Here is a 13375-nt window from a genome sequence, read left to right as displayed (position 1 = left end):
ACTTCTATGACAAATTAAAATCAAGGGAAATGAGAATGACTTATGAGATACGAGAGAAATGGGATAATAAGATAAGTTAAATATATTTATTAGTATTAATACAAAATTTACAAACTATAGAAATGCTTATCAGATACGCATAACATTGTACAAATCAGCACTAGCAGTTAATTTTAAAATGGCTTTAAACCCAATAATTCATTTTAAACCAGAATGGTTTGGACAATTATTAAAAATAATGATGGATTTCTTCTATACTTACATGTAATCTGGCTGCATCTACAGCATTTTCATACACATCATCTAAATAAATTGGGAAGACAGCTCGATGCCAGTATAAAAAACAACAGTCACACTGCGTCTGGACTCTACAATGGAAAATAATTAGTGGTACCAACAGTGAAGTATCACACAAAACAATGGGAAAGGGCCGACTTTGCAAACTGAAGGAGAAAAGGTCAGTCTCACTCATTTCACATCCCTACATCAATGAAGCCAACATTAGCACAGAAGGGTCACAAACAGGTATTTTTCAAATTGAACAAAGCTAACAACAATACAAATACTAGACACTGTCAGAATTCTGCACTCCTGCTTTAGTTTCAAAGCACACTCGGAGGGCCGGCACGTGACTCACTAGGCTAATCCTCCGCCTGCATCAACAGCACCCCAGGTTCTAGCCCTGGTTGGGCGCCGGATTCTGTCCCGGTTGCTCCTCTTCCAGGCCAGCTCTCTGCTGTGGCCCAGGAGGGCAGTGGAGGATGGCCCAAGTGCTTGGGGCCTGCATCTGCATGGGAGACCGGGAGGAAGCACCTGGATCCTGGCTTTGGATCGGCACAGTGCCAGCCGTAGCGGCCATTAGGGGAGTGAACCAATGGAAGGAAGACCTTTCTCTCTCTCACTGTCTATAACTCTGTCTCTCTAACTCTGCCTGTCAAAAAAAAAAAAAAAAAAAAAAAAAAAAAACTTGGAAAACAGCAACTTGTAAACAGAGGAGTTTAAATTTACTTTCATTATTAGATATGATAAGACTTAATACTTGCATCGCATGTATTATTTTACCCGTCTCCAAACTGGAAAGCAAAGCCTTTTAAAAAATCCTGGTCACAAAGAAGTCACACTGAACTTGTATACAAACTTCACCACTAAGTGACTTTTCCACACCTTACGGGGCAACAAGATGATCATTAAATATATTACATAATGAAGGTTTAATACTTTCAGGGATGCAAAGTTAAATGCCACAACCACAAAAGATGTCAGCTTCTCACAACAACAAAAAACACTGTTATAAATGGCTCCTGACTTAGGACCGGACCAGCTCTGGGCATTGCGGCCATTTGGGGAGTTAACCAGCGGATGGAAGACCTCTCTCTGCCTTTCAAAATAAATAAATCTTAAAATAAATAAGTAACTAAATAAGTAAGCAACTAAAAATATGTCTTGCAAAAATTAATTCAAGTTAGTGGCTGGTTACCTACAACAAAATTTAAATTTGTATAACAAAACATAAATTATGGAACACTATGTGTCACAGATCTCTAAGTGTCTCACACACAAACGAAGCCTTGCTATAAAACAATTTTTAAGACCAGTAGAGACCCAGCATAATAATCACAATATGCATCAGAGTCCACCACACACTCGGAAGTTGCTCTGCTCTTGTGTGAGCTCTTCCAGACGCTATGTTTCCTGCAGAAGCAAAGCTAAGTAATTTTTTTTTTTTTTTTTTTTTTGACAGGCAAAGTGGACAGTGAGAGAGAGAAAGACAGAGAGAAAGGTCTTCCTTTGCCGTTGGTTCACCCTCCAATGGCCGCCGCGGCTGGCGCGCTGTGGCTGGCGCACCGCGCTGATCCGATGGCAGGAGCCAGGTACTTATCCTGGTCTCCCATGGGGTGCAGGGCCCAAGCACCTGGGCCATCCTCCACTGCACTCCTGGGCCACAGCAGAGAGCTGGCCTGGAAGAGGGGCAACCGGGACAGAATCCAGCGCCCCGACCGGGACTAGAACCCAGTGTGCCAGCGCCGCTAGGCGGAGGATTAGCCTAGTGAGCCGCGGCGCCGGCCTAAGCTAAGTAATTATAATCACTAGTCACAGTCTCATTTGGATCATGCTAAAGAAGTTAGCATTTTATTTCTTCTCTTGCTATGCTATAAAGAATATCAAAGTTTCACTAATCTTATTTTTTGAGAATGTACGTTTTGTCAGTCCTACTTACCGTTCTCTGAGTTCACTGATAAGATCCAGTTTCTTCATAACTACTTGAAGTGGTAAGAGTTCTTCATCTTTAAATGTTTTCTATTAGGGAGAGGGAAAAAGGCAGAGAACTTGCAGTCAAGGTTAAGAACAGATTTCCTGGATCACTAGCAAAGGAATTATGAAAACTCAGAATAAAATCCATAAGTAATATCAAGATATGTACCATCTGTGTGCCAACACTTAGCGCCAAGGAAACAATAAGTCGTCGTTGCTTTGTGCTTGGTCCATTCAGAGTGTTTTCAGCCAAAACTAGAGCAGAGAGCACATCAAGACGCTGTTCACTGTATTTTTTGTCCGAAATTACTCTTTTCTTAAAAGAAAACAGGAAACAATTAGTTTTGTTTCTGAGGCAATAACAAAATACTCAAAAGAAAAACTTCACTATTTTTCCATTATTCAATTTAAGATTAAGAGCACATTAGACAAATGCCTTCCCTTGTTGAACTTCCAAAAATGGTTTGCACTTTACTTCTGAACATTCTCTCTTGGCATTGTCAGGAACAGCAAATGGATTTGCCCTACTTTAAAACCTCCTTATTAATTTTGTAAGAAATCATATCCAAAAAAATTATGCATCAGGGGCCAGCACTGTGGCGCAGTGGATTAATCCTCCATCTGCAGCACTGGCATCCCATATAGGTGCCGGTTCTAGTCTCAGCTGCTCCTCTTCCAATCCAGCTCTCTGCTATGGCCTGGGAAAACAGTGGAGGATGGCCTGAGTGGTTGGGCCCCTGCATCCACGTGGGAGATCCGGAAGAAGCTTCTGGCTTCAGATCAGGGCAGCTCTGGCTGTTGTACCATTTAGGGAGTGAACCAGTGGATGAAAGACCTTTCTGTCTCTCCCTCTCACTGTCTGTAAATCTACCTCTTCAAAATCTTCCAAAAAAAAAAAAAAGGTGCATCAATTTCAGAAGTGAATTTAGTATAATTTTTTACAGGTATACATATCACATGCTGCAATTTCAGAGTAAAGGTAACTTTATAATGCTAAAAACCATAAAATACCATAGCAATGAAGGACTGAAAATATTATGTTCAATGGGAGTAAACAGACTAAACTAAAAAATACATAAAACAGAACAAAGATAAAATAGTTATGTTGAACACTTAGTAATTAGCATACCTTGGCCACAGAAATGGAATTAAGAGCTTGATGCTGAAGGTGCTGTGTAATATGTGAAACTGAATCAGCCACAACCATGCTTCTCCTGTAGAACATATGCTCTATTGCCTAAAAGGAATCAAAAATAATTTTGTGAATGTCAACCTGGAACTTTTTGCCAGTATCATTACGACTGCAGGCTAGGTAAGGAATCTGTAAAGGAGACACAGAAAGCACTACCATCAAAGAGTGGCAAAATCAACTACACTGAATTTTTGTTAAAAGATTTTATTTATTTATTTGAGACACAGGGTTACAGATGGTGAGAGGGAGAGAGAGAGAGTCTTCAATCTGCTGGTTCACTCCCCAGATGGCCCCAACAGCTTGAGCTATGCCAATCAGAAGCCAGGAACCAGAAGTTTCTTCCAGGTCTCCCATGTGGGTACAGGCGCCCAAGCACCTGGGTCATCTTCCACTGCTTTCCCAGGTCACAGCAGAGAGCTGGATCGGAAGGGGAGCAGCCGGACTCGAACTGCCACTCATTTGGGATGCTGGCGCCACAGGCAGAGGATTAACCTTACAATACCACAGCGTCAACTCTCCAACTACATTAAAATTAAAAACTTCTGTTCCTCAAAAGCCACAATGAAAAGAATTTTACAAAGGGAAGCCAATGCATGTAAATATTTGCCACATACAAGAACTAGTATCTAGAATATACAAAGGTCACAAATGAAACAAAGTTTTTAAAAAAGCAGCAGCACAAAATCCAATAGAAAACTAAAGACATGATTTTCAGAAATGACATACAGTTAATAAATAATTGAAAATATAGTCACCATCCTCAGCCATAAGGGAATAAACACTAAAATTCATGTGCAAAACAAGCTGTACCCAGTAATTTACAGAAAAGACACACAAAACATATGAAATCTGATAATATCAGTGCTGGCCAACTGGGAAAATGAAAAATCTAAAAATTGTGGAGGCGTGTACATTGATACAACTATTCTGGATAACAATCTGGCATCATCTCAGTAAGCTGAACACAGAAGCCAGAAAACCATCACATGCATGTAATACCTTAGAAAAACTCTTGTACAACTACACTATGAAACCTATACAAGAATGGCAGGATTGTTTATAAGAACAAAAATGGCAAATCACCCCAAAGTCCATCCAAAGGAGAGATAAATAGTAATGAATATTCTGGGCCGGCGCCGTGGCTCACTTGGCTAATCCTCCGCCTGCAGCACCGGCACCCTGGGTTCTAGTCCTGTTGCTCCTCTTCCAGCCCAGCTCTCTGCTGTGGCCCAGGAAGGCAGTGGAGGATGGCCCAAGTGCTTGGGTCCCTGCACACGCATGGGAGACGGGGAGGAAGCACCTGGCTCCTGGCTTCAGATCGGCATAGCACCGGCCATAGCAGCCATTTGGGGGGTGAACCAACGGAAGGAAGACCTTTCTCTCTGTCTCTCTCTCTCGCTGTCTATAACTCTACCTATCAAATTAAAAAAAAAATAGCAATGAATATTTTAAGCTACTCATCCCAACATGGGTAGCTGGTAAATGGGTAAAATGCTGAGTGAAAAAATCAAGTCAAAGAATACACAAAGTATTACTTGCTTAATATGAACTTCAAAACGTACACAAAAAGAGTATAGATTCACCCATACGTGGTAAGCTAAAAAGAAAAATAAGGAAATGATTGGCCGGCACCGTGGCTCAATAGGCTAATCCTCCGCCTTGCGGCGCCGGCACACCAGGTTCTAGTCCCGGTCGGGGCACCGGATTCTGTCCCGGTTGCCCCTCTTCCAAGCCAGCTCTCTGCTGTGGCCAGGGAATGCAGTGGAGGATGGCCCAAGTGCTTGGGCCCTGCACCTCATGGGAGACCAGGATAAGTACCTGGCTCCTGCCATTGGAGGGTGAACCAACGGCAAAGGAAGACCTTTCTCTCTCTCGCACTGTCACTGCCTGTCAAAAAAAAACAAAAACAAACAAACAAACAAACAAACAAAAAAAAAAAAAAAAGATAAAAAAAAGCAAATGATTAAGCATAAAATTCCCAAGAGTGGTTTCCTCTGAAGGAGGCAGGAAAAGTGCCACCAAAAGCAGACCCACAGGGTGCTTTGAAAATATTAACATCCCGTTTCTTCAGTGGGATAGCATTTGTTGCAGTTTTTAAGCTATAAACATATACACAGTTTTAAGCTATAAACATAGACACAAATATCTATACTTCTCTATTTACATTTTATAAATACAACTGATAACTATGAGAATATTTCAAAAAATTAATGGAAAATGGAATGAAGGGACTGGCGCTATGGCACAGTGGGCTAGGCCTTTGCCTGCCACGCCGGCATCCCACATGGGTGCTGGCTCATGTCCCAGCTGCTCCACTTCCAATCCAGCTCTCTGCTATGGCTATAAAGCAGCAGAAGATGGCCCAAGTCCTGTGCCCCTGCATTCACATGGGAGACCCAGCGGAAGCTCATGGCTTCAGACTGACACACCTCTAGCTGTTGCAGCCATGTGGGGAGTGAAACAGCGAATGGGAGACATATCTGTCTCTCCTTCTATCTGTAATTCTGCCTCTCAAGTACAAATAAATAAAAATAAAATAAAAAACAAAGGCCTATGGCCTCCCAAGAGTTAGGGGGAAAAAAAAGTAGCTGTTTAAAAAAAAAAAAAGGAATGAAAAGATTGGTTTATCTGGATGCAAAAAACGTTTCGCATCTGGGGCCAGTGCTGTGGTGCCATGGTTCAGCTGCCACCTGTGACACCAGCGTCCCATATGAGAACTGCTTCATGTCCTGGCTCCTCCACTTCCAATGTGGAGGCCAGGAGGGAGTTCCTGGCTCCTGGCTTTGGCTTGACTCAGCCCGGGCCACTGTGGCCATTTGGGGACTGAACCAGTGGATAGAAGATCTCTAATTTTGCCTTTCCAGTAAAAAAATAAATCCCTTTCTCTGTGTGTCAATCCTTCAAATCTTTTTAAAAAATGGATATGTGATTATTTTTTAAACGTATGAGTTTAAAATATCCATGAATTAAACTTCACTAGTAATACTGAAGCTAACACATTTTCCATCTTTTCTCTCACTACATTAACTTGTAATAAAGTTTAATATGGGGCTGGCATTTTGGTTCAACGGTTAACTTAAGCCACTATTTGAGATACTGGCATCCCCTATCAGAGGGCCAATTCAAGTCCCGACTGCTCTGCTTCTGATCCAGCTCCCTGCTAACACGCCTGCAAGGCAGTGAAGATGGCCCAAGAACTTGAGCCACTGCCACCAACATGGGAGACATGCAGGGAGTTCTGGGCTTCTGGCTTCAGACTGGCCCAGCCCAGCCTGTTGCAGGTATCTGAGGAATAAACCAACAGATGTCCGTCTTTGGCTCTCCATTGCTCTCCTTTTCAAGTAGAATAAAATGAATAAACACTAAAAAATAATAATAACCACCTAAAACCTACCTTAAGAAGTTCAACAAGTCTGCATAATGCCTTAACTGAAGTTTTGGTCATTGGTTTTTGTAATGACATGTAGAGATTCATTGTGGTTTTAATAATGGTACTAATGCTATATGCATATAAGAAGCCCTGGAAAAGAAAATAAAACATTGATTATAATCACAAGGAAGGAGTGCATTTCTACAGGACTTCATTCTGTATGCAGTAACAGTCATTGCTCAATTTGCCAATAATTAATGTTTTTCAAGTTCATCTTAAAGCCAACTCTTCAGTTTTAAAATATCCTTCCTCACAGAGACATGGTGTCTAAGTTTCAAAGCAGCCCTGATGAGTATATTTACTCAATGACACATCAGTTTAGTTCCACTGAAATTATAATGCATAGTCACAGTTAAAGAATCTCCTCATTGGAATCTCCAGAAAAACAACATAGATGTCAGGAAAATGTCTTCCCATCCTTATTTCACCTGCCAGGGAAGAGAATCAGCGCTCATGTTTGCCACGGCTGATGTGGCGAGGAAGGTTAAACTGCACACCAGCATCCCTTATGGACGCCTGTTCAATTCCCGGCTGCTCTACTTCCAATCCAGCTAGCTCTCTGCTAATGTGCCTGGGAAAGTAGTGGAAGATGGCCCAAGTGCTTAGGTCCTTGTATCCACAAAGACCTGGATGAAACTCCTGGCTCCTGGCTTCAGCCTGGCCCAACTCTCCCTCTAACTTTGCCTTTCAAATAAATAAATCTAAAAAAAAACCTTCCAAATGCTGCTTCTTAGGGCAAAGCTAAGGTTTCTAAAGAGCTAGGAATCTAGGAATCTCAAAAATGACAAGCCCACTCTGGCCAATACAGATATGCAAGAGAACTTCAGCATTTCAGACAATTCCCCCTTTTCTCTTCACCTAGCCAAGGATAGAGAGGCCTTTTCTCTCCCAATGGCCATTTGGATATTTATAACATTACTAGGCCAATCAAAATGATCCACTTAGGGGCCAGCAAAGAGGTGTAGCAGTGAAAGCCGTCGCCTGCCAACACCAGCATTCCACATGGGCACCGGTACATATCTCAGCTGCTTCGCTTATGATCCAGTTCCCTGCTAATGTTCCTAGGAAGCAGCGGAAGACGGCCCAAGTGTTTGGGCTCCTGCAACCATATGGGAGACCCGAAAGAAATTCCTGGTTCCTGGCTTTGGCCTGGCTCAGCACTGGCCACTTAAGCCATTTGGAGAATGAACCAGTGAACAGAAGCTCTCTGTTTCTCCCACTCTCTCTGTAACTCTGCCCTTCAAATAAATACATCATATATATAAATATAAGATCCACTTAAAAATTAGCATGACTTTCAAGTCCTGCCTGTGGTTGGCTTGGCAAGGCTAGAGACCCAATGATTTCATGGGCCTTACACAGCCCACAGGCTGACATTCCCCAGTCAGTCTAGACCAATTCTCACCAGCGACTGGCACCCTTGATCCTTGCTCACCTGAGACGCTAAGCAGGCCTTCTCTCCTTCCAGCCCAACAAGAACAGATTCTCTACTCATGAAGGAGGTACAAGTCTTGTGATGTTTAAAAGAATGGTTTAATATTAAACTCAGGGGAAATAAAGCAGAACAAGAAAACAGGGAAAAGGGTATTAACCCTCAAATGTTGTCATTTAAAACCAAAAGGGACACACAGAAATGCAAAGATAAAGATGGAGATATTTTGAGCTTATAGAAGTCCTACAAAGACACATGTAAAGTTTAAAGATGAAACTAAATTCTATGGTGGATATATCCAAAGAGGAGGGAAAGAAGCAGTTTGCCAATGTGTCTCACTGTATGTGCCCTCACCATGAACGATAAGGCATTGTCCCATCAGTGACAGTGGCTCACTAAGGAAGTGACATCAACACGGATGGGAAGTAGCAATTTCTCTGATCCATTTATAGCTCTGCGGTCAAGAGACAGGCAAATTAAGAGAATTAAGAAGTGAAACAGAGGGTAGCATCCTTAAAAAACAGGCACTAAGCCCAAAACTTGAAGCATACATGCAGAAAGCCGTAGGTTCTACCTTGTCAACTACGGGACTCACACCAGACTCTGTCCTAGTCTAGCACTAGGCAAAGTTAAATGCACATATAAGAAGACCAGGAGTCAACTCTCAGGCAGAAAAGGAAAGGTGGGTGTCCCTCTTTCCAGCAGGGAAGCCTGATGTACAGGAATAAGCCCACATCATCCCGTTCATCATTAAAATCTGAAGCACATCCACAAAGGAAGTACTTTAAATCTAAGCTGGGCGTCGTGGTGTAGCAGGTAAAGCGGTCGCCTGTAACACTGGCATCCCTTAGGGGCAATGGTTCAGGTTCCAGTGATTCCACTTTGCAAGTCAGCTCCCTGCTCGTGGCCTGGGAAAAGCATCAAAGGTGGCCCAGGTGTCTGGGCCCTTGCCACCCATGTAGGAGACCTAGAGGAAGCTCCTGGCTCTTTTTTTTTTTCCTCGACAGATAGAGACAGACAGTGAGAGAGAGAGAAAGAAAGGTCTTCCTTCCATTGGTTCACCTCCCAAATGGCCGCTACGGCCGGTGCTGCGCTGTGCCGATTCGAAGCCAGGAGCCAGGTGCTTCCTCCTGGTCTCCCATGTGGGTGCAGGGACCCAAGCACTTGGGCTATCCTCCACTGCCTTCCTGGGCTGGAAGAGGAGCAACTGGGACTAGAATCTGGCACCCATATGGGATGCCGGCGCCGCAGGCAGAGGATTAGCCAAGTGAGCCACGGCACCGGCTGCTCCTGGCTCTTGAATTCAGTCTAGCCCACCCGCAGTCATTGCAGCCATCTGGGGAGTGAATCAGTGGATGGAAAGTCTTTCTCTCTCTGTCTCTCCCTCTTTCAAATAAGTAAATAAATCTTTAAAAAAATAAAATATAAACTGGGGGAGCACTCTATGGTCTGTTAATGACAGAACAAATTATCTTAAACCACCCTTTCTGCTATGAACAACCAGAAAATCTAGGCAGAGATGGGTGTTTGATCCAGTGATTAAGCTGCCTACATCCTGTATCACAGTGCTTGGGTTAGACTAGAAAGAGAATAGAATACAAAAAAGTGTTTGATTGTAAATTTCCACAGATTCCTAAAGCTCTATAAATCCCAAGGAGCACAAACACCAAATCACACATAGGGGCACTGTAGTAATTATGCTAAAAAACAAAAAATGCATTTGATAAGCAATTAAAGAAAGAGATGTTATATTTAAAAAGCAACAAAGCCCAACAATTGCTCCTGGGTTTTTATGCTTTGTTTTGCTTTAAAGATAAATAATAAAATAAATTTATTTCATTAAGTTGAATGGCAGAGTTACAGAGACAAGAGAGAGGTCTTCCACTCACTGGTTCACTCCCCAAATGGCCATAATGGCCAGGGTTGGGCCAGGCCAAAGCCAGGAACTTCTTCCAGGTTTCCCATGTATTTTGAGACTTATGCCCATAACGATGAAAGTGCAGGGCCTCAGCACTTGGGCCACCTTCTGCTGCTTTCCCAAGTGCATAAACAGAGAGGCAGATCAGAAGTGGAGCAGCTGGGACTCAAACCAGCACCCATATGGGATGCAGGAACCACAGGTGGTGGCTTAACCAGCTATGCCACAGTGGCTTCTTAACCAACAATACCAGAAAAACGACACTTTCCAAAGGTACATTAACAACAAAAATCCCAGCCAGCATAGAATTACAATGCAGCAAAATTGTTGAAGTGGAGACATATTTAGACCAGAAACTGAGGATTCACCAATAAACTCATTAAATGGAATACCAGCAGTTATTTCCTGAGTAGAAGGATAAAAGTTCAGAGACGTCAGAAGGATGAAAAGCAACAGAACAGGTGATTTGTGAGTAAATCTAAAAAGACAATGACTATAGAAACAGTAGCAATGAGATTCAAAATTCAGAGAGGACCAAAATAACCACAGCAGCACAAAGGATGGGGAGGAAGTAAAATTAATTAAACCACTCTCATTTAAGATCCTTATGCTAAAAAGTGTCTAAAGGGTGGCAAAATCACTTATTTAGAGTTGAATGAGTAAATAATGCATCTTAAAATCTCGAGAGTAACCACTAAAAGAACAGTAAAATAATACAGAATTAAACTAAGAGAAGGGAAGAAATAAAATAAATAATACAGTCCAAAAGACAGCAAAAAAAAAAAAAAAAAAAAACCACAGGAAAAGTGAGACAAATAAAAAATAGGTGGCACTTTTAATCCAAATATATCAGTAATGACAAACGTAAGAAATACCACAATGAAGAAATAAAGATTATCAGATTAGGGGACAACCTAAGCTGATTACACAAGACATTCAACAAATGTAAGAAGCCAGAAAGGCTGAAAGTAAAAGTATCAAAAAACATGTCCCATGCATTAACTAAAAGAAAACTCGTATACCTGGGTTAACATCACACACAAGAGAAGTATGACAGGGGGCCAGTGTCATGGCATAGTGGGTGAAGCTGCCACATTTGACACCAGCAGCCCATATGGGCACCAGTTCAAGTCCTGGCTGCTCCACTTCCCATCCAGCTCCCTGCTAATGTGCCTGGGAATGCAGGAGAAGATGGCCCACGTACGTGGGCCCCTGCCACCCTGCTGCTACCCACATGGAAGACTTGGAAGAAGTGCCTGTCTTCAGATCGGCCTAGCTCCAGCAGCTGCAGCCATCTGGGAAGTGAACTAGCAGATAGAAGATATCTCTCTCTCTGTAATTCAGCCTTTCAAATAAATAAATAAATCTTAAAAAAAAAAAAAAAGAAAAAAGAAAAAAAGAACAGAACCACCCTCCAGGAGCCCACTCTCTATGGCCCAAAGACCTCCTACAGCCTCACCCCTCAGAGGCCATCATTAGATCAAGTTTTCACCTTTAATCACTCAAGCATTAACATTAAGACATCCGGAGTGGAAACATCTGCCTGAGTTTAAAAAAAAAAAAAAAAGAGAGAAAGAGAGACATGACAAAAAGCATTACTAGAGATAAAAATGGGTATTTCTTAATAAATGATTTGATTCACTAGAAAGATGTTAACTTTATATGTTATGGGCTTAAGTCTCAAAATACATTAAACAAAAACTGACAGAACTATAAGGATAAACAGACAAATTCACAATAATAATGGGAGATTCTCACCTAACTCTCTCAGTAACTGATAAAATATATGGGCAAAACCATTAACCAGGGGAGGTGTTGTGGTGCAGGGACTAAAGCTGTTGCACACGACATCAATATTCCATATGAGTGCCAGCTGGAGTCCCAGCTGCTCCGCTTCCAATCCAGCTCTCTGCCAATGGCCTGGGAAAACAGAAGGAGATGGCCCAAGTGTTTGAGCCCCTGCACCCATGTGGAGACCTGGACAAAGTTCCTGGCTTGTGGCTTTGTTGTGGCTGTTTGGGGAGTGAATCAGCAGATGGAGGATCTCTCTCTGACTCTCCCTAACTTTGCCTTTCAAATAAATAAATAAAATCTTTTTAAAAAATCATTTATATGACACTCTTGTCAAGGACACCCTCACTTGTTGCAGATATTATCACTGACAAATGCAAATCAGACATTTCTTTCCACTATAAACAGAGCCATAAAGCAAACTTCAAAATATTGATACTATTTCTACAAATCAATAATAAAAAGTAACTTAGAAGTCCTCACATATTTGGAAATTAAGATATACTCTCCAAAAAAACTCCACAGAGCAAAGAAATCACAATAAAAATTTTTAAAGATTTCAAAATAAATAATGAAAAAACATTAAAACATGAGCTCAAAAATGCTTTGAAGGGGATGTGCTGCTTTGAATGAGAATATTAGAAAAGTCTAAATGAGACACAAAGATCCAAATGTTAACCAAATCAATTGTTTTAAAAACAAAAACATATCCTATCCTCTCCACAGTTTTTTCCAAGGTCAATTTCTATAAATTAACAAAATAATGACCCCCAAAATACTCTAAGAAAGAAGATGCAACTACCTGTATAAAAATATTACATCTATTGGTGAGGTCTTCAGCAAATTTATCCATCCTCTGCTCTTTAGATAAGATAGACTCCATTTTCATCATCCATGAGCTCACAAAGACGTAGTAAGACTGCACATCTCTAACAAAGATTGGGAAAATATGGGGATTACTCAGCACAACAAAGATAAAATTTACTTCTATTTCACCACATTAGAATAATATTTCTTTATGGTAGCAATTTCATTTTTCTCAATTTTCTCTATTTTTTCAAGATAGATATTATATGTAAATATATACTTTTACCTCAATCAACAAGTATTTACCAAATCAATTAGTGCCCACACAGGCCAGGCACTGTTTCTCAGTACTAAGAATGAAACAGAAATTAGCAGTAAAAACACACACACAAATCTCTGCTCCCATTTATCTTACATTCTACGAAGAATTGTCTAACAAAGTTAATTAATATCTCCAATTAGAAGGCATCAGGTAATACATGCTATGGAAAAAAATCCATGAGAAGGGACAAGGACTGGAGTGGTGGGTACAATTTTAAACAGTAATCAAAG

The 13375-nt window shown here is 41.4% G+C and overlaps 1 protein-coding gene across 5 annotated transcripts in view; it reads right to left on the bottom strand.

Annotated features, from left to right (window-relative positions):
- The window catches only part of WASHC4 (WASH complex subunit 4), a 68698-nt gene that overhangs the window by 30017 nt on the left and 25306 nt on the right, over positions 1–13375 (bottom strand). For all 5 annotated transcript variants that reach the window (XM_051846047.3, XM_051846048.3, XM_051846049.3 and 2 more), the window contains 6 exons: positions 12819–12945; positions 6840–6965; positions 3383–3490; positions 2423–2569; positions 2219–2298; positions 263–368 (listed from right to left, as the gene is read on the bottom strand). In XM_051846047.3, coding sequence (XP_051702007.3) covers positions 263–368; positions 2219–2298; positions 2423–2569; positions 3383–3490; positions 6840–6965; positions 12819–12945 — 694 coding nt within the window. The remainder of the gene's footprint in view (positions 1–262; positions 369–2218; positions 2299–2422; positions 2570–3382; positions 3491–6839; positions 6966–12818; positions 12946–13375) is intronic.

Source organism: Oryctolagus cuniculus, chromosome 11 (assembly GCF_051225735.1).
Source record: "Oryctolagus cuniculus isolate XC-2025 breed Fujian yellow rabbit chromosome 11, ASM5122573v1, whole genome shotgun sequence".
Taxonomy (NCBI): domain Eukaryota; kingdom Metazoa; phylum Chordata; class Mammalia; order Lagomorpha; family Leporidae; genus Oryctolagus; species Oryctolagus cuniculus.
This window is presented reverse-complemented; position numbering and strand designations above follow the sequence as displayed.